Source organism: Trichosurus vulpecula, chromosome 3 (genome assembly GCF_011100635.1).
Source record: "Trichosurus vulpecula isolate mTriVul1 chromosome 3, mTriVul1.pri, whole genome shotgun sequence".
NCBI lineage: Eukaryota > Metazoa > Chordata > Mammalia > Diprotodontia > Phalangeridae > Trichosurus > Trichosurus vulpecula.
In genome coordinates, this window is record NC_050575.1 from 144,082,429 (window position 1) to 144,104,971 (window position 22,543).

The following is a 22,543-nucleotide window of genomic DNA, read 5'->3' on the forward strand; positions in this document are numbered from 1 at the left end:
GTGGGAGAATACATGTGAAACATATAAATATGTGTGAATAAGGGTGGTGAAGTCAGCCTACATTTGTAATTAAAGCCTAAGAAGTTTAATGATGTATTTAGTAGCTCTTAAAAATAACAGATGAAATTCTCATACTTCAAAGATGCTAATTTTCTTTCCGGCGTCATTGAAGCATATTATTAGTTACTATTATTAGAATGGATATTCGGCATAAAGCACTATGTTGTTGATTAGGATGTATGCTCTTTGAGAGCAGTGATAGATTTTATTTGTATCCTCAGCTCCCAGCACAGTACCTGGTACATAGGAGGTTTTTAATAAATGCTTGTTCGTTGGCTGATTGATTCAAAGATCCATGGACTAGAATTCAGATATCTAATCCTAGCTCTGCTGTTAATCATTGAATACCATAAGGTAGGTTCTTCTGAGTTTTACCTTGGAAAAAAAAAGGAATAATTACACTATTAACTTAGGTATATGATGCAGATTAGGAAAAATGCAACTTTATTGTTAAGAGAAATGGGGTAGATAATGAACATCTTTTTGGCATCTTGAACATTTGTACAGTTCTTAATAATTTAGCTTAAAAAATGTAGTCTCTGGGAAAATGTCTATATAACATTCAATAGACTGAACATGACTGGAATGCACTTTGAAGTTTTCTGGGATTTTTACTTTTTCACTTTATCAAAAATTTTTTTTAAAAAATCAATAATATAGAGTGAAAATTTTCTTATTTTTAAAGGACATGACTATGGTAGTTATGATGCTATGAAATTATGGCAGGCAATTATTTCCCATATTACCTCAACTCAAGCTCTAAAACCTAATCAATGCCAAAATCACATAATTAGGGGATGATGTATTTTTAATACAAAATATATATAATGATTTCGAACAATAAATGTTACAAGAGGTTTTATCATAAACTAAGCAACAACAAAAGGAACTAAACACTAACATACAGATTCCCACATTCTTTATAATAAATTATAATAAATAACTCAGACACAGAATGTTATATGTACAAGCTGCTAATGTGAGCACTCAAATAAAATGGCCACGGAAGTCTTTAATCTTGATTTAATAAAGTTTGTACAGTATCAAATTATATCAAAAGTCTAAAAAAACACAATGAAAGTTTTTTTTATCATGTTTACAAATTATTTTATATACCATAAAAAAACAACAAAATGCCAAAACTGAAGTTAAAAAGAAAATTGAAGGTTGTAATTCTTCATCGGCTCTAGAAAAATGTGACTATCTCAAGTGAGAAGCCCTGGATTTATTATATACTACAAGAGAAATCACAATGTAAGAAAGCAAAGATATTTTAAAAAAAACCAAAGAGCACATACTTGGAGAATTAAAAACATTTATATGACTATAAATATTACAACAATCAATTAAATAATTTTCCCTTCACCAGAATTAATGGGTCATCCACTGGTGGCCAAACGTTGAATGTGACTCAGTGTTGGGAATTTTAAAGACCTGTTTCATATCAGAGTTTCTGTACACAATTTGCAAAGGCTCATATATCTCCTGTTTCTAAAATCTTCTATTATAATAATGTAACTAAGATGAAATACTCTTAAAAAGCAATAAACCATTTCACCTACTTCTCACAGAAAACACAGGCTAAGGGAACCAGTAATTAAAAGGCAGCAGTATAGAAATTAGTTCAGAAGAAACAGATGGATGCAACATAACTCTGGGTCATAACTGGCACTGAACCACAGTAACTCTAGCTTTAATTTGACAAATTCAATAACAAATGTCCATATCAAAATATATGCAGTGAAATAATCACTTTTATGTAACTGAAATGTTAAAACCATTGACTTCAAAATACTTAGTGGAAAGAAAAAGAGAAGGATTGTGAAAATATGGTGGAAATCTTATTTTTAAACATATTCAGTGATCAAAACTTGTTGGCAAATCTGTAGATTTTAAAAGTCAGTGTCATTGTTCCCATGCACACCTTCAGTTATGTTAGTAAAACTTAACAGGTAGTTTATAAGCCTATGTTTACATGACTTCAGAACAACCAGTTAAAAAGTGAATTCAGTTAACTGATTATTTGTTTACATAACACTAAGCAACAGATGACTGTTTCCTCCACCCCCACTGAACTTCCTAAGTTCACCAACTGATTTGACATTGGTTAGGGAGCACAAGGGAATAAAATCTTCAACATTATAATAATTAATGACAAATAAAGATGTTTCTAATTTAAGAGGGAAAAAGGTATTGACTGCAGAAAAGCTTGAAAACATACATATGTGCAGTGGGTGTGCTGTGTATGCTGCATATATACATACTAGTGTATCAACTTTATCTCTAGATGATTAAAAGTCAATGGACATTGACCCTTGTGCAGAATCCTCTCGTCCTCTCACATAAATTTCGCAGGGAATCTCCTCCATCACTCTGTCTTCTATGGCCTGTTCAGAACACTCATGTGACTGTTTGAAAGTATAACTACTTTTTTTGAAGGTGCTATTGAATGTCTTCATTGGCTGAGGTTGTGCAAAATCATTACGGAAAGGAAGTTCCATGGAACTGAGGTTGGTCCTGCTCTGTTTTACGTTGGAGGCTTGGGATCCACAATGATGATCATGAATGCAACGGGAAGCAGTGGAAGAACGTCGCATTTTCTGGTAGTTTTCCAGTTCTTCCGATAAGTCAGCCAAATCTGCAGAAATCTCTTTGTCCCTTAATGAAAACAGTTCATAATGAGGAGGATCAAACACTTCTTGAAAACCAGTTTTGTTAAAAGCAGTTTTGCAAGCCATGACCTTCTTTCGAGGTTGCTTGACTTGAACTAAAATAGAAATAATGAGAAGAACCAACACAATCCCTGATGTAATGCCAATGATTGTTCCATGTGTTTTGGTGATCTGTTCAAATAGACCTGCTTTTTTCTTCTCTGTAGAAAGAAAAAAAGTTGAGTATTAAAATCAATGAATATGTCTTTGTCACAAACAAATTTGAAAATGCATTTTTAATAAAAAGTGTTGAATACTTTGGTAAGATACACTGCAGATGGCACAATTTAAAATTAGATTTATAAACAAAGTAAGGTAGGATGCTCATGAACAATAATTACTATGAACATTTGTCAAGATAGCCAGAAGTCAGATGGTACAGACAAAAGAGATGATGGTCTCTATACTTAAGAGGGAGCACATGAGTGCATGCATTTTTAAAAATTTAAATAAATGTAATAATGCAAATTGTGCCAAATTCAATATTACAGCTTAATCTCACCGAGTTTCTTGCTTTACCTTACTAATACCTTTGGCCAAAAATATCACTGATTCTAAAGTTTATCCACATTTTTATACTGTTAAGCATTAATAATAATAACACTCAAATGACTGATTTGTTCCTACATTTGTTGAACTACGAATGACACACTAGGATATAACCCAGGATCAAATTTTTTTTCAATGACTAACTGATGGCACTTCATGTCAAGCACACAAGATGGCAGTATCAGATTACAGCACCTTATAATTATATGGTATTCACTGTACTTCTAGAATAAAAATGCTAGGCAAATAATTTTGACAGTAGGCTTGCACATATCTGACCAATATCTGGCAGGCCAGATTTACATATACTTCAGACATAATTAATTGGAATTACACAGATTAATAATCTCATAATGAATTTTAAAGAATTCTAAAACAAATAATGAAATACAGCTGTTTTTATTTGACAAAATTTTCAAAATTTTATCATATTTGTGAATTAAAAATTCTTATTCCCATTCAAATTTGATAGAAAAGAGCGTCCACTTTTAAAATAATTTTGAGAACAAAATTGGATTGTCTTTAAAGAAAAACAAATAACTACCTCAATATAAAAAAACTGGTGATATACTTCTAAAGTACGCTAGTTAAAATTCTTTTAAAGGTAATTAATTACAAGGCAAAAATATTATTCATTCTTTGCCTCTACTTCAGTGCAGCCCAGAAAAGGTCAATGATCCATTAAAATAAAACATTTAGAGCATATTTCTCCATTTCTGCCAAAAAAGCTATGCTAAGCACATTCATAGAAAGGCAAGTTGCACTCTTCTCTCAGAGGTTAGACTTTGCACTGTATTCACCTTTACAATGATTTTCATCCCAAGGGTATGCACAGTTTTGAACACCATTGCAGACCAGAGAATTATTGATGCACATATTACTATGGCAAAAGAAAGTGCTGCCTGTGCAGGGAGCTGTAGGGAAAAAGAAAGCTATCTGAGTTGTCATGAAAATACAGAGAATGTCCAGATTATTAACTTCTCCCTTCTAAAATCAGTTTCTGATTTCAAACACCAAGAGGAAAGCCACCATAATGCATGCAAGTATTATGTTGGCAAAAGTAATGATAATTATTTCTGTGGATCTTAAATTAAAAGTGGAGAAATGGCCTATGTTACTAGAAAACACTATCAAATTAGGAGCATCTTTATTATTTGATTTCTAGGAATACAAATATTTACGGTCAACAAATATTTTATCACTTGCCTACTTTCACTGTTAACATACTTTGGACCAGCCAAGTAGTTAAGTAAATAAAAACCAATATTCTTTATTTCTGAACCATTGTAAATGTAAATCACTGTTTGATATGGTGACAGTATGATTTTCCCCCCATGGTTTTAATGGCATTAATATATAGCATAATAAAGTTTTTCACGATATTAAAGGATGCTGGCACAGGATCTATTCCCTAACTTAATAAAACACAGAGCAAATATAGGTACATATATGCATTTTCTACAAAAAACCTTGAAAAATTTATTTGCTATGTCATAGATAAAAATATGGCACTGAAAATTGCAAATGTAGCCATTAAAATGAAGGGTTATCAGAAACTTAATCTGGACTATTTCCAAAACTTGTAAGGGGCCTGTAGGATTTTTTGCTGAATAGTCTGGATCTGACCTAACAACATTAAGTTTTCAAGATTGTGGGAGACATCTAGTTCATATGAGGATATCTGGTTGTTGTTTTTTTAACCCGAAACCACAACTGGATCATTGAGGTCTCACACATTTTAAAGTGAGCAGTGATTCAATTTTGTGTTGCAAATGCACACAAAATTCCTTTTGGGAAGATAAGCCCAAGGTCAGAGCCAAGAGTTACTGGTTTATTAAATTTGGGGGGCCTGCTCAGCTTAAGAGACAAAAGAATCTGAAAATCAAGAAGTGGAAGAGCTTAAGTGTTTTCCAACTGAGATAAAGGCTAAAAATATCAGAAAGCAGTCTAGTAGAAGCAGCCAGTCATTTTGGCACCTTCTATGAAAATTATTAGGTGAGATGTATTTTCTGGGAGACCAAAAAGGCAGAATTGTTTCTAGAGAGAAAATAACACCTTCATTAAGTAAAAGCAATTGGACATGGTATTAGATCAGAACTTGATGTAACCTGAAATGTTTTCTCTACCACATCAAATTTAAAATTTCCTAGTCACTGATATTTCTAAAACAGGACCTTAGAGGTATCCTTATTTTCCTTGATTTTATTTTCTTTGAGAAACATATAACAATTGCATACTAGAATCTCATTAAAAACCATTTGACAGAGAACATAATGTGGTATAAGGTAGGTCCACCATGGACCCCATTGAAGATGGAGTTTAATAATTTATAAAAATGGTCTGGAAGCAAACAGTCTCATCTATAATCTTTCTTAAGGCACTAACACTAAAGCTATACCAAGAGTCTAGTAAAAAAAAAAAAAGTAAATATTTGCAGTTAACTCTCAACCAAGTTTTGTTAAACTCTTTCTTGGGTCAACCTGAATTTATGCGTTGAACATTTATTGACATACAATCAAGTAGGAAGCCTTAGACTTCTCTTTTGCCCATAGGAACTTCTCATCTCAATTGTTTTACAGTCTGGCTGTGTCTTGACAGACTTATTTCATCTTACTCCTAGTCAAACTGGCTAACTTGATATTCTCTGAACTCACCCCTTTTTGCCTTTGTAAAGTTTGCAAAAACATACCCAGAATGCACTTTTCCCTCACATCCATTTTACTACCTTTACCATCCTTCAAAGTTCAACTTAGGTACCAACTCTTAGGGGAAATCTTTCCTGACCTCCCTTCCTCCCTAAGAATTATCCAATTGATGGGCATCCCCTCAGTTTCCAATTCTTTGCCACCATGAAAAGAGCTGCTGTAAATATTTTACTGTACACATGGGTTCTTTTTCTCTTTCTTTGATCTCTTTGGGGGAGGGATGGGAGAACAGAGAACATTTGGAACTGAAAATAAAGAAGAAAAAAGACAGCACACATACTATAAAAAAAGAAATATTTTTTCAAATGACCTAATGCTGGCTTATCTATGTAAATATTGTAGCTGTTCTCTCCCACTCCAAGTAAGCTCCTTGAGGACTCCTATTTCTTTGAATTCCCAGTTTCTAGCATATTACAGTACCTAGTTGGTAGCAGGAGTTTAATAAACGTTAGTTGAATTCAGTTGTTTGCTGTTAATTTCATCACTAAGCACTTAAAATACTTTGTTGGTCAGGTATAGCTTAACTCATTCTTTGCTGAACATTGTCCTGGAATTACAAAAGTGACTTTGACTTCAAGAGCCTGACAAGGCAAGATCAGACACATGCTTTGTGGCTGAAGAATGTTTCATGGTAAGGTCTCATACTGGGGCATCAGTAGACAAGGCCTCTTGAACTTCCCAATCCTACCAGTCACTTACCTTGGCCAAGTCATCTCACCTTTTTAGGCCTCAGTATCTTCACCTGTAAAATGAGGGGGTAGAACATATGGCTTCTAAGATCCCTTCCAATTCTGAAATTCTACAATTCTATGGTATTACCACTACATGTCTATCTTGACATCTTTTCTCAGTTTAATATTTTATTTAACTAGTGACCATTGTCCTTACCAGGGACTGTGAAAGTATTAAAATAATGCTTGTTTAACCTAATACAGTGATAAAAAGTATTTGTTTCACCTGTTAAAATTCCTGATGGATTTATAACCTTTAATAAGAATTGCAGTAGCTGTTCCTAACCTAGAGTCCATGAATTTGTATTGTTTTTTAATATTTTGTTAACACAAAATTGAAGAACTCCTGCTTTAGATAAATACATGCAGTACCACTAATTTGAACACACAGTTTCATCACAAATGCAATCTATTACTTTTCTTATTGATGGACATTAACCATTTGGTTCGTTAGTCCTATTTAGGTGTGACGTAAATATTGTAAAACCAAGTTACACAATGTATGTACTTGGTGGGAATAAAAATTGATATAGACAAAAATACACAAACATTTTTGAATAGGATATTCCTGAAAACTGGAGTATTTCTTTTCCATGAGTTAGGTTGAGAAGATTTCATGGTTGTACTTTAAAAAACTATGCTATGCAGACTGAATAATAGGTCTATTACTAATTATACTCAATTTTATATTCACTATGTAAAATATTTATTTCTATGAAGAGACAAGAAGCTGTTTTCCAAGATGTGCTGATTGGGGATGTAACACAGTGGAACATCTTCTTGGTGCTTTGAATTTTTATGTCAATTTAACTAACATAAAGTTAGTGCCTATTACAGGGCAAGGCCCTGGTGATAGAACCATCGTTAGCATCCAGTTTCCATATGTAACAATCTCAGATAAACTCGATCTGGGTTGTTCTTTCTTTTTGTTCTTTAAGAGTGGTTCTCTGCTTAATTTTTTTCCACTATATTTCACATATTGGGAGGAATATCATTCTAATTGCATAATTCTCTTTAACTACTCTGAGAATTATAAGAATAATTTAAAAACATTACATATTCTTTGCCAGATTTTGTTGTAATCTGGGAGTTTTAGAATCACAAAGATGCCTTCCAAACTCTACAGTTGGTTGCATTAATTTTTGTAAGAGCAACAACATTGATTATTGAGGTGATGATGTTTCATCTCAAATCATATATATTGTGGTTATATATTATAAGTCCATATTTTAATATAAATAAATTCTACCAGCAAACACCAATGACAGTGATATAATATTCTCCTCTTATAGTCTCAAGACTCCCTATTTTTCCTCTCCACTTATTCTGGGTCACAAGATCAGATAGCAAAGAAAAACTGGGGTTTCTGTTTTAGTTCCCCCAATGACAAAATATGGCAACAATGCTGATAGTTATGCCCTTCAACTAGGCCTTTGGGGGGCCCTCAGGCGATACGCTACTAAAAATCACATTTATGGATTTTATTTTAATGAAAATATCTTCTGCTGCTTTCACAGTTCTAGTCCTAGAAATTATTTTCCTAATGCCATATCCTTTCTTAGAGTCAGGTATACATTAGTATTCTGTGCTTGGGAAGAAGCCAAACATCGATTGCTATTCTGCATTGTCCCCTTAGCTGAGTTATGCTATTTCAGTCACATCTGCAATCTGCAATGGGTAGGCGTGAAGTGAATTTGTCATGCAGAATTAGCCCATTTATATAAACCTCTTCAGAAATATTGATTGTTTTCATGGATGGATTCATAACAATTACAAATCATTAACAGTTTAAAGAAGTTTAAAAATAGCCCAATGATTTGAAAATAATGATAAACATGTAAATTCACTGTTTAGAGCTCTGAAAGGTGCTTTTCACAGGGAGAGTTCAAACTGGAAGTCTTGTTTCATAAAAATCCATGAAATTCCCTATTGATCTACACTGCATGCTCTCTTTCCCTCTTCCCTGCTACTATGCCCCCTACCCAACTCATTTTCTGGTCCTTTGATTATTCTGTTAAAAGTCTAAGAGCTTCAAGCTAGAAGGCAAACAAATGCTCAATCAGTAGCGGTCTGACAACTTGTGTTTAAATTCGATGATTAGCTAATAAATATAAAAGTTTCTTTCAAAAAGAGATCCCTTTATGCCTTTTAAACTGAGTTGGTAGGATGAGGTAACATGTATGTAGAAAGAGCTAACAAAACTCATAATTCATATGTAATATGAATTAATATCTATGCCCTGGAATATATGAATGGGATGTGTGTGTGTAGAATTGAGTGTATTAAAATGTCTATTTTCTGCTTTAAATACTGATTAAGTCCATTTTAAATAGTTCTTTTTGTAGTATAAAAGTTTATGAAGGTCTTTAAATTCTAAAATTCTAGACACAATATTAGACCTTGTCCATATTGACAATAAAAAACAACATTTATGGAACAAATGACTTGATTCTCAATTCCAACTACATGATGGACATATCCACCTGAATCTACCATATATAATACATACACATACACACATATATAAATACACAAATACATCCACTAACACATTAAGCTCAAAGTTTCCACATCCAAATCATCATCTTCCCCTCCACCTCAAACATGCTTCTCCCCTTGATCTTCCTGGCCATTCTAGAGATACCACCATTCTCTGACTAGAAGCCTCAGGGTTAACTTACCTCCTACCTTTCCATTTCCCCTACATCCTCTAAGTTACCAGATACTGTCCATTCTACTTCTGTAGTATCTCTTGCTTCCCAATATTACTACCTTATTTTAGATCTAAACATTGTCTTTTGTCTACATTATTCCAAAAGTCTCAAACTTGTTCAACTCATTTCTCCTTCATTTCATCTTGCACACCATTGCTGGATATACAACTCTAATCATATATTAAAAAAATCATTAGTGGCCTTTCATTTCCCACTGAATAAAATCTGAATACTTTAGCCTGACATTCAAGGTCTACCACAACCTTATTACAACCTCCCTTTTCAGCATTATTTTCCACTAATTCGGAGAATTTCTGAGTTGGAAGGGGACCCAATGGCTATCTAGGACAACTCTAAAAAAAGACTCCTCTACAACATACCCAACAAGTGGTCATCCAACCGTTGGGGAAGGCAGAGAACCTATTACAGTGGTGTAAGAATTGAAATAATTGAATATTTTTATATACATATTTTTTATGTAGTTTCATTTTGGGATGGGATTGGTCATCTGTGTATGTTTCTGTTGACACTAAGCTGACTCACAACATTTGACTTGGACCAGATTTAGCCAGACTGAGCTGTTCTTCTCATCTTTAGTTAGTTTTCTATCACTTGCATGCTGGATGCAAGCATGACATATAGACATTTCATTAATTTATTTTATTGTCTTTTTAGTTGTGTTTTTAAAGAATGGATATTATTCTAAGGAATGTGTAGAAGATATAGCTCTTAAACAGTTGTTAGATGTTAGAAATGTTGTAATAGTTGGGGTGAGGAAGTCAAGTGTTGCAAGAATCATTGAAGCCTGCAATGAAACATTATCAGTTGCCCTGAAGTACAAAGGAAAATGCAGTCAAAAACAAAAAGTGATGCCAAGAACTGACAAACTATTGCTGCAAAAGTCTGATTAATCCTTCAGAAAACAACTAAAAACCTTTTCAGGGACCTGGAAGCTGAAGAAGTTGTAATTTATTTTGTTTTTATATTGCGGTTTAGGCTCCTTAAAGTTGGAACAACAACAAGAAGACCAGTAAAAAAAAATCTGCTAAGATTTTGTTAGAAGAAAAAAATGCTTGTCATGGGCAAGATGATACAAAAACTGGAGTGCTGAAGATTAGAAAAAGGTAATTTGTACTGAAGAAACTCACTTTTTCATTTAAAACTTTCCCAAAACCATTGAAAGAACAAGTCCAGGTAAATCTGTAAAATCTGAACATTTTCATTAGATTGTAAAACATTCACCAATAAAATGTTTCCCATCATCTTACCCCGCCCCCCTGCCATTAAGACTACAAGAAAAATAAAAACCTATTATGAATATGTATAGTCAATCAAAACAAATTTCTACATTGACCATGTCCAAAAAAATTTGTCCATTCTGCATTCTGAGTCCTTCACTTCTCTATCAAGAGGTGGGGTAGCATGTTTCATTAGTCCTCTCAAATCTTAATTGGTCAATACAGATAAGTGTTCAGCACAGTAGTATTCTACCATAACTTTCCATAACATTCCCCCTTAGATGGGCACCCCTTCAGATTCCCATTCTTTGCTACCTCATAAAGAGCCATAAATATTTTTGTATATCATTAGAGTTCATTTTGTTTAGGACTATTCTATCTTTTAATCTGCCCTCCCCGCCCTCCCCCTGCCAGTCTTCCTATTTCCCTATTGAAATGTATTTCTGTGTCCAACTCTCTTTCTGTTCTTCTTTATTTTGACTGATTCAGTTGAGAGTAAGTTTCAAGTGTCAGCCACTTCCCACTCTCCTCCTTGTTTGTATAGCTGTCTACTTGTACACCTGATCATTTGAGATAATTTTCCCTAACCTTCCTTTTCTACACCTTCCTCTGAGCATATTCCTCTCCCCTTTTCTATCCATTCTTAAGATCAAGACCGCTCCTAGGCCTTGTATATTTGGATTCCCTCTATGAACCCTGATAATGAGAGAAATCAGAGGAGACACATTTATCATCTTCCCATATTTGAATGTAAAAAGTTTATCCTTGTTTAGTCCTCTATCATTCTTCATTCATGTTTACCTTTTTATGTTTCTCTTTACTCTTGTGTTTAAATTTCAAAGTTTTTCCATAGCCCTGGTCTTTTCATTAAGGATGCTTGAAAATCCTCTATTTCTTTAAAGATCCATTTTCACCCTTTAGGATTATATTCAGTTTTGCTGGGTCAGTTATTTTTGACTGTAAGCCTATATTCTTTGCCTTCTGGAATATCATATTCTAAATTCTCCATTCCTTTATAGTAGTGGCTGCTAAATCATGTGTGATCTTGCCTGTGGCTGCTTAGTACTTAAATTCTTTCTTTGTAACTGCTTGTCATTTTTTTTGGGGGGGGGTCTGGAAGCTTTGGATTTAGACTTCTATTTTTATTTATTTTTAATCTTTATTTATAAATAAATAATTTTATTTATTCCTGGGAGTTTTCATTTGAGAGTTTCTTTTAGGAGGTGAATGGTGGGTTCTTTCTATTTCTACTTTGCCCTCTGATTCCAAGAGTTTTTTTTTAAAGATTTTTTTGAAATATGGTATCTAGGCTCTTTTTATTTTTGTTCATGGCATCCATATAATCCAATAATTATTAAATTTTTTTTCTCCTTAATGTTTTCCAGGTTAGTTGTTTTTGTATAAAATAGCTTATATTTTCTTCTATTTTTTAGCCTTTGGACTTTTTGATACTTCTTGTTTTAATACTTCTTTGTTGCCTCATGAACTCAGTGGTTTCTATTTGGCCAATTCTAATTTTTAGGGAGTTTGTTGCTTATGCAAGGTTTTCAACCTCTTGTGCCAAGTGATTAATTCCCTTTCCAAATCTTTCTTCCATAGTTCTTATTTCTTTTTCAAAAATTTCCTCAAGTGTTCTCATTCAATTTATAAAAACATTTTTAAACTCTTAAAACCTCTTGCTTCATGTAGCCATGTTTTTCTCTGCAGCATTGCTTGTGGATAGTTTGGAGTCATTCTCTTCTGTGTTTGTGTTGAAGATTTTTTATTTTCAGTACCTGGGTGTCTTGACCCCACTGAAGAAATGATTCACTCTGATACATATATTGAAAAACTAAGAGGAATTATTCTGGAATTACAGAAATTTCCAAATGGAGATTGAATGCTACAACATGATCTTGCACCATGCCACATATTACAGAACATAAAGTAATACATCTGAGAAATGAAGACAAATGTGCATCAGTGGACTTGCCTGATTTAAATCTCAATGAAAATCTAAGGACTAGACTTGGAAAACTAGGTCTGTAGAGTTATTGCTTAATATTCAACGGAAGAAAAGTGTGGTTTCATGATGAAGAATTAAGGAATATGCATCAAAATCTTGCCAAATTACGTAAGAAAGTTATTGGAGCAAAAGGGCACATTATATATTAAAAGGTTTTTTTCTCTTAAGCTGTAAAAAGTTGTAAGGCTTACTGTATAGGTCAGTAAACTTATGGAATTTTATTTTGTCCCAAGTAATTTACACACCACTATACTTCCTGGGATAGCACATTTCCTATTTTTCATAGCTCTAATTACTAGGAAGTTTTCCTTTACATCAAATTTAGATTTGTGTCTATGATCCTTCCACCCACCATTTCAAATTTTGTCCTGTGAGCCCAAGTAGAACAAGCCTAATTCCTCCTTTCTTCCTACATGACTGCCCTACAAACATTTGAACATACCTACCATGTTCTGTCTAAATCTTCTCTTCTTTAGATCGATTATCTCCATTTGCTTCAAGAAGTTATTATAAGAGGGGCAGCAAGGTGGCACAGTGAGTAGAGCACAAGCTCTGGAGTCAGGAGGACCTGAGTTCAAATTCGACCTCAGACCCTTGACACACTTACTAGCTGTGTGGCCTTGGGCAAGTCACTTAACCCCAATTGCCCTGCCTTCCCTCCTCAAAAAAAAAGTTAAAAAAATGGAAGTCATTATAAGATATAATCTCAAGGACTTTTTCCATCATGGACAGCCTCTTCTGAATGCTCTTTGGTTTATTAATGTCCTTCATAAAGTGTGGACACAATACTACAGTTGTAGTCTGACCATGGCAGAGCAAAGCAGGACTATCTGCACCTACCTAGTCCTGGACATCATGCTTCTCTTAATTAAGCCTGACATCATATTAGTTTTTGTCTGCTATAACAGACTGTTGACTCATACTGAGTCTGCAGTTTACCAAACTTTGAAGGTCTCTTAAAAGAACCTCTTTTTAGTCATATCTCCTCTATCTTGTACTTGCAAATTAGAGTTTCTTTAAAGCCAAGCATAAGACTTTACATTTATGTATCTCTATTAAATTTAGTCCAAATTTAGCCTGTTGAGATCTTTTCATATCCTGACTCCATCATTAAGTTTAAGGGACTCCCAAGTGCCATCTGAAAATTTAATAAGAATGCCATCCATATATTTATCCAGATTAGGGATAAAAACATTCAATAGTATAGGGCAAGCACAAATCCTTGAGAAACTCCACTGGCAACCTCCTTTCTAGCTGACATTAAACTCTTAATGACCACTCCTTGGATCTAGTCATTTAACCATTCAGAACCTGAATTGTACTATAATTTAGCTCATCTAGAGTCCTCTACATTTTCCACAACACTACATCTTGTAGCATTTTCCTCTTTTACCAGTTCAGAGATCTTGTCCAACAAGAAAATAAAGTTGGTTTAGTATGACTTCTTCATGATGATTCATACTCTATGATCATCACTTCCTTTTCTGTATGTTAATTAACATTCTCTTAAATAATATATTTTAGAATTTTGCCAGGAATTGAAGTCAAGCTTACTGGTCTATAATTGACAGACTCCATTTTCACCCCCCTGCCCTTTTTTTTTTTTTTTTAAAAAAAAAAGCAGAATATTTTTCCTCTAATCCTGCAGTACCTCATCCTTACATGATATTTTAAAGATCACTGATAGTGGCTCAGCAATCAACACCCAACAATTCTTTAAATGCCTAAGGAAATAGTTCATCTGTGCCAGATGATCTGAATTTATCAATGGCAGTGTTACTATTTGTTTCATTAAGCCACAGTTACTTGAGTAATTTTAAATTGTCCTCAAGTGCCACACCCCTTTTTAGGAGCCATACATTTTGAGGGCTTTCCTGAATTTATCTGAGGTGATTTCCAATTAATACTAAGTATCTAATTCCTTTTTGGGAGCCCCACATATCTCTCAGGCTCATCAACATTTGTTTTATTTTTGAGCAGACTTGCTTGCCCGATTGTGGCATGAGTCCATACAGCATTTCCAGGATCCTTATGGACTCCATGCCCATAGTATGAACTTTGCCTAATGGCCTAGAAATCCCAACAACTTTCTTTTCTTTTTCTGGGGAGAAGCTTGATTTGTTGATATTTTTCTTGGAGAGTAAGGGATTGATCTCCCATCAACCCCAATTTCGCCCTAGATTTTCATTTTGGATTGCTCTAAGTATTGCAGTGATTTATTGGAGAAAGTTGGCTTTTCACTTGGGGGGAAGGCGCTGATGTCTAGGGAACCCCAAGTCCCAAAACTATGTTGGGAGAGCCCCATGTATCTTGGGGGATCATTTGGGATTAGATTTCCCCCTTGAGGAGGGAAACTTGTTTTTTTCCCTCCCTCTTTTTCCTCTTAAAATTGCTTTTGGGTTGGACTAGGTCTTTATAAGTATCAGCACATGTATGAACTACAGGAACATTTTGAGAGTGAATGTAAACTCTAAAGGGATAATTCGCTATGGGAAATCTGGGCCCTTACAAATAAAATTTGGGAATGTCTAGGAACTCTGCATCATGGATATTGTTAAACTCAGTGTATAGCACTGTGGAAACAGTGAAGAATTGTACCTAATAGATAGTGAATAGAGCCTTACTCAGTCATAAGAAAGCTATCCAGGATAGGTTCATGGACCAATGTGCCCCAGAGCACACCAATTCAATTAGGGAACAATGGCCCACTTCCCTGAAATCTTAGGAATTTTGAGAGGGGAACTCTTCAATTTAATCCAGCACTCCACTGATTCAACCCTTTTCACCTCTAATATAGTTGTTTGTACACATGGCTTATATCCTCCACTAGATTAAAAGTTCCTTAAAGGCAGGGTATGTGCCATATGCATTTTTAGATCCCTCACAACGTTGAAGACAATGCCTTAAATATAATAGTTTCTCAATAAGTGTTTGTTGAATGAAGATACGTATTAATGGCAGAATTGGTTAGTTCAGGTTGTCATATACTGTCTTTGCTATTTATTCAGAAACATCATAGCCTAAATCACCATGTAGCAATTCAGATGGATTATTTAAGCTGCTAGATGGAATAATTCAGTCATATTTTAATATGTTTTGCCATATAAATATGCAATCATAAAGTAGCAACATGAAATTACTAAACCCAAAGTCACTATTAATGAAGAAGTATCACATGAATGCAAAAACTACCAATCCAAAATGGTTTATTGTCTAAAATTTCATAAACAAGACCTATATTTGTATACAACTTTATTTTTCCTAAGGGCTCAAATAGCTTTGCAGAAACTATGTAGTTCATCTTCACACCATCTTCATGAAATAGGAAGACGACAGAGGTTAACATTTGTTTCTCTGATTTATTATATGCCACTTCATTCCAGCATTCCTTGATGAGAATGTAATATAATAGATAGAACCTCATTACACATTCTTAGATATAGAACATAATTTGGTATAACGTTAATTTTTGACCCTATCCAATCTATTTTTTAGCTAATAATCTACAGAAAATAATCATCCTTAGGTACATTTATCAGCCTAGTCCCAAAGAAAAACAGATAATGACATCAAATGTTAAGGTTAATTGAAATGTCATTACTTTCAAAGATCTATTTACAATGTCAATGAAACCTTGTGAGGTATTCATGAGGCATTTGGGCTTTAAAATTTTGCTTAAAGAGAATAGATAGAATTAGTGGGTTAATTTGAATACTCTATCAATCTGATATCGGAGCCAATCACCCTAATAATTTTGACTGACCTTTTATGATTCATCACTTTTAGATATGGTCAGATTCCCATAGGGGCTATGCACAAATAGTAAGAAAAAATAATATAAGACCAGGTGGAATCACACCAGATCAAAAATAATTTTTGGTAGATTCGGTAGATTGATCATCATTTCTTAGATGGCCAGTTAGTGAATATCTGCTCATATAAAAAACTGTCCAAAGATTATGAAAAATCTCTCATGTAGCTTTTGCTTCTGGGAATGTATTCTTTACTTACGATCCACAAATGATGTAAACAGCATTCTGAACCTGCTAAGCCGGCTACCTTCATCAGCCCACATTCGAATCACTCCAATTCCTGTTTGAAGCATTACATCATTGGCTACAGTACTGCAAAACTTGGCCTTCAGGTTTTCAATAGAACTGCTCCCATCATACACTGCAACAAAGTTTCTCTTGCATTCATTTGAATGTTCCATTTGGTAGTCTAGGAATCTCAGGTAAATCTGTTAATGAAATAGATGAAATTTGCTTTGGATTGGAATTGCTCACATATGTATTTCTAACATTGTCCTGACATCAATGTGCTCCACTAACTGATCACTAACCTAAGCCAGCTGATTTTGCTTATTACGTGGTAATGATTGAGAACAGTGAATGGTTCTGATCACTGAATGGCTGACCAACTGCTAAAATAATTGAAATCTGTATTCTAATTATTTTGGTTGTCTTAATAATTTGAGCAGTGAATTAAACTTAGTGCTTGTACCTTAGAATGATCTAGCTGATTAACTGCAAAAACATAGTACTTGTACCTTGTGGAACTGAGTAAAACAACTGACTTATGATCCCGCTAATTTTATTCCAAATGGGAAAGAGATTTGATCTGTAACACTAAAGTAGTTGCTATTAGCAATCTTTTAAATACCCCGTGTCCCTCTTATTTCTAATTTTGTTAACATCTTGCTTATTATCTGACACTTTGTTGCTTAACATACCTGCTTTGTTGCTCAATCCTGTTTGTGAGTTTTCTACTTTGTTCTCTCAGTGGCTTACATATGACATAAGATTTTCTTATTGATGTGCAAGTGATATGGAGAATTTCTGCCACTTTGGACATTCTTAATTCTGAATGGTACTACTTAAATAGACTGGAAAGTTATAGATACATTACAAGATAAGGTTCTGTTACTGTCTTGGTTCTGTTACTGCCTATGCCAGGCACAATAACTTTTTACTTTGGTTTTTGCACATATGAAAATCCTTGGTAACTGACAAGCAGTTTGACCAGTTTCAATGTCATGCACATTAGAATATAGGTTACGACAAATTATTACATAGAATGATCTGATTAAAAAATCTATGAATGGATCATCCCCATGGCTTCAGCTCAGATTATGATTTGCTTACAGATGGTTTAATTTAGAAAATGCTTTAGTTAAAAAAATTCTCTTTGATTTAATGGAGTAGATAGCCAATGTTTTACTCACTGCCTGATGATACAATCCTATTGTCTCTAGATAGCATACCAATGCCGCTTCAAACCCACAAATTCCAAATGAATTTACAAATACAAATAGCACCAAACTGTAGATATTTCATTCCCCAAGTATATTTTAATGGAATGGAAAAATTACTTCTATAAATTAAAAGAATGTAGCTTGAAGAGTTTATTTTGATAGGTCTGTTATGTTTCCATTTAATGTGAAAGAACCATTTACTACTACTCTGATGCATGACAGTGGTGGTAGATAATTTTGTAGTGCAACAGGATGTCCACTTCAAAATCTAGTGTTTGATTATCTTAAAAAATGGTACATCTCTTCATTAAAATGTTATCTTTGTCTATTATTAGGTGATGTAAGATATTACACTTTAGAACAAAATCAACAAATCAAAATTATGAAACTTAAAATGTTTGTTTTATGTTCTTATTAAAGATGAGTAAACATATGCCAGTGTGCCAAAACAGAGTGAATGCTACTTAGAATCATAATCCTTATAAAATTAGTTATAAAGACAAATGCTAAGGCACATGAGAACGAGATAATTTGTTTCCACTTGCTAAACTAATCTTAAAAGTTACAACCTAGCTATGGATCTATCTTCAGATAATATACATAACAATATTGAAATATTTAAAAGAAATGTGATTAATGACAATGAAAAGAATCCTTAGAATAAAATCAATCGGTATAGATGAAAGAGCAACTTGTATAGCTCCTGATTTACCTAGCATGCTGGTATTATACTTTTTAAAAATGGAATTAAATATTGCTTTAGAGAATAGTGTACTGGAAGCAGTGCTGTACTAGGAGTTGGGAGACCTCAATGAAAGCCTTGGATCTGTTGTTTACTAGCTATGCAACCATTTGCAGGTCACAACCTCTTTAAGCCTCAGTTTACTTACCTGTAAAATGGTCTTTGTACTCTCTTCCATTTCTAACATTCCCCATGGATGTACTTTCCTTTATTTTTCTGTGTTCTTCTTACTCTTGTACAGATATTTTCTAGTCTCTTGAATTTTAGTTGGATTATTATAAAATCCCCTCTTTTGGGCTTCTGAACATCAATCATAAAGGCAACATTCCTATCTTTATTTTGATTAAGTAGTTTGCCTCATCCGAAAAACAGAGTAACTGTGTTTTTTATCCTTTAAATTTTACCAATGGAACTTGATTACCATTTCAGTTTGAAATGAATACTCATCAAAATATATTCAATTGAGCAAACACTCTACTTTCAATGATATTAACAAAAATATTAAATAAGCTTCCTACTTTTAATGACTTTCTTTAAGACAATCTACATTCTAAACATTCTAAAATCTATAATCTATATAAGCTCTTAAAAGATGATTTACATGAGACAACAAATACTGTTAGATATAATTTCAACTACTCACATATTCCTAGAAGTATGAATAAAAGAAACTCAGAAGTAAAAACTTTATTTAATTTCAATACTATAACATATCTAATAAATGATCTATGATTAGCATGCTATTCTTTAATTTATTTATTTATTTTGCTTTTTGGCAGGGCAATTGGGGTTAAGTGACTTGCCCAAGGTCACACAGCTAGTACATGTGTCAAGTGTCTGAGGCCAGATTTGAACTCAGGTCCTCCTGACTCCAAGGCCGGTGCTCTACCCACTGCGCCGCCTAGCTGCCCCTATTCTTTAATTTATACTTTAAAAGTTGGGGGGCAGCTAGATGGTTCAATAGAAAGAGCATCGGTCTTGGAGTCAGGAGGACCTGAGTTCAAATGTGACCTTAGACACTTACTAGCTATGTGACCCTGGGCAAGTCACTTAAACCCAATTTTTCAAAAAAAAGTTGGGTATTTGCAAATTTAAAAGTTTCAGTGGATTTGTATTAATTAGTCCTTAACTTTCAAACATTATATTTTGGACAATTTTATGATAGCAATGGTAGGTACTCAATAAATATCTGTTGAATTGACATTTTAAAAATGTTGTCATGCATATTAATAGATATAATAGTCCGAAGCAGCCTATTTAAACCAAAGTAACATATAATGTAAATCCTAATTAATGTATTTCACTTAAAATGACTGATTTCATACAAATACCTTGGCTTTTGGAGTAGCTTTAATTGTCCATATGCAGTCAACTGCTTGTCCAGGCTTTGTTTTGTCTTCCTGTTCTACTTGACTAGAGCGTACTATTCCATCAGCTCCTGAGAGTTCAAATTGACAATCTAGAGGGAACGTATAAATGATGTCAATGGAAAATAAGCCTCATTGCAAATGACATTGGGAAAAAAGTGACAATATAATACTAGACCTGGGATGGGATTTAAAATACCTCCTAGGTAAGTAAAGTCTGGATCTGTAACAGAAAAGAAGACAATCACTGGTACTGAAAAGATTTTAGAGTTGGTTCAAGGTTTAGCAAATTTCATGACACAGTCACATTGCTTGTTGATCTATTTACATGCCTCATGCTTTTCTGCATATGTGCCTTTGCTTACATTGTTCTCTGTAACATGAAATACCTTCCCTTTCCCTCTTCTCACGATTGTATTTTATCTTCTTTTAAGGCCCACCTCCAGGAAGCTTTCCCTGACCCCATCCCTCCTGTTGATAATGCTTATCTCCCCTCTTAGATCTCACATACTAGTTTGTTTGTACCTCTTTTATGCATTGTTTTTGTGTTCTGTTTTGTAGCTATTTGTATATGTGTCCCATTTCATAATTATATTTTGCGTTCCATGAAGTTAAGATCCATTTTAAACAAGGTCTGCCTATATCAGTGGTTCTCAAAGCATGATCAGTGCAGACTACTGATGATTTATGAGCATCCTGTCCATTTACTATAGGCTGGTACCTTGGTTGTTGGATGTTATGTTAGTATTTATTTAATGAAAATAATATTTTTTGATTATGGTATTAATGTCTAGCAGAACATGACATCTTAGCATCTCAGCAAAAGCAGCACTAGACATCTCATTCTGGTGAAATGTATGTTTGTTTTTACAGTGGTAAGCAGAAGTTGGCAAGGTAGATCCATAGGATATTTTGTCTTGCTGAGGAAGTCATGCTACAAAGATATCTAAGAACCACTATTCTACATGACACAGTATATCTGTTCAATTTAATGAAACCAATTGTTTGGTATCTTATAGATAAAGTATCCAAATGAATGACTAAGCTTTAAATAAATTGCCTGAACTGGCAGATGGTTTGGCATCACAGGCATAGATTTGGTTATGCATACATCATATATTTATAAACAAATATTTAAACTACTTTGAAAAGGCATCAATAAACAAAGTTGTCAATTTAACAAATCACACTATTTGAAACCCCAGTCAATTAACTTCATTTGTATAAATTAATATCATATGGAATAGGAATAGGGGCTAAACCTATAACTTTACTGATTTAGGGAACTTCCAGATAAGAAAACTACTACCAATATAGGTCAGCTTCTATGCAACTTATGGTCTTAAGAGAGTTCCTGAGAGCACTGAAGGGTCAAATGACTTGCCCAAGGTCACACAGACAGTATGTGGCAGAAATAGGACTTGAACTCAGAGCTTTCTAATCCAAAGCTAGTTCTCTATCTACTGGGCAACACTACAACTTACTTTTGAGAATATGAAAACATAAATTATCTAGGATATCTGATAAGATCATTGGGAAAATTAGAAAGAAGTCTGGCAGAAATTGAGTTTAGACCAACAGTTTGCTAAATATGCCACAATAAAATCAAAGTGAATGTGACCAGACTATTAAAGATCATATGATAAAAAAAATTAGAAGAGAACCAGAGAATAGTTGCTTCTCCCTCTATTGTTTTCCATATCATAAGAACTTTATGTGGATTAAAGCTAAACTTTAACAAAACGAGGGAGATGGCAAACATAATGTTTCTGGAAATAATTAGTAAAACACAATTTTTAGAATAAGAATCACAATTATTAGAGCTAGAAGAGGTCTTAGAGAACTTCTAATCTAACTCTTTATTTTGCAAACAAAGAAACTGACTCCCAGAGAAGTAAAATAACTTGCCCAAGATTAGACAGGAAATTATCAGACACTAAAAGAAAAGTAGGAGCCAAACTCAAGGCAACTGGCATCATATGATTATAAAATAAACTTTGTTCTAGAAGAATATACATTTGGCATTAGCTTATGTTATTTTATAAAATAATTTTTCTGAAGCTAAAAGGAAATCTGAATTTATGTAGTAAAGTACTCAAGATACTTTGAGTACTCAGATTCTTTCAAACTAGGATACTTTTTTGGGGGAGGGGGCAAACTTGCCAGAGACAATTTTACTGAATAACTATAATTCTAAGCATCTCAGCCTAGACAGAGAAAGCCCAAAAGGAGCCAAATCTATTCTATCTTTGAAAATCTCTCTCCCAAAAGCCATTTTCAAGTTATAATTTGTGGTATTCCCAAAGACAAAATTTTACAATCAGATAAAACATAGTTTAAAGAGCTGAGCTGCCACTGTAGCTGAGTTTTAATTAATCAAGCAGAAAAAGTCACTTAAAATGTGGTTCACGTGATACTTTCAGAAGCTTCAATCTACTAAATTATACCCCATTGGCCAGCAGTTCTT

At 33.8% G+C, this 22,543-nt stretch overlaps 1 protein-coding gene across 4 annotated transcripts in view; it reads right to left on the reverse strand.

The window, feature by feature from the left end:
* Positions 1-487: 487 nt before the first annotated feature.
* Positions 488-22,543, reverse strand: part of NETO2 (neuropilin and tolloid like 2) — a 35,854-nt gene continuing 13,798 nt past the window's right edge. Inside the window, exons 5-9 of one of the 4 annotated variants that reach the window (XM_036752971.1) lie at positions 20,255-20,299; positions 20,041-20,168; positions 16,725-16,953; positions 4,121-4,234; positions 488-2,932 (exon numbers count right to left, since the gene is read on the reverse strand). In XM_036752971.1, coding sequence (XP_036608866.1) covers positions 2,352-2,932; positions 4,121-4,234; positions 16,725-16,953; positions 20,041-20,168; positions 20,255-20,299 — 1,097 coding nt within the window. In that variant the 3' untranslated portion in view covers positions 488-2,351. The remainder of the gene's footprint in view (positions 2,933-4,120; positions 4,235-16,724; positions 16,954-20,040; positions 20,169-20,254; positions 20,300-22,543) is intronic. The other 3 variants (XM_036752972.1, XM_036752973.1, XM_036752974.1) reach the window with 3 other exon arrangements.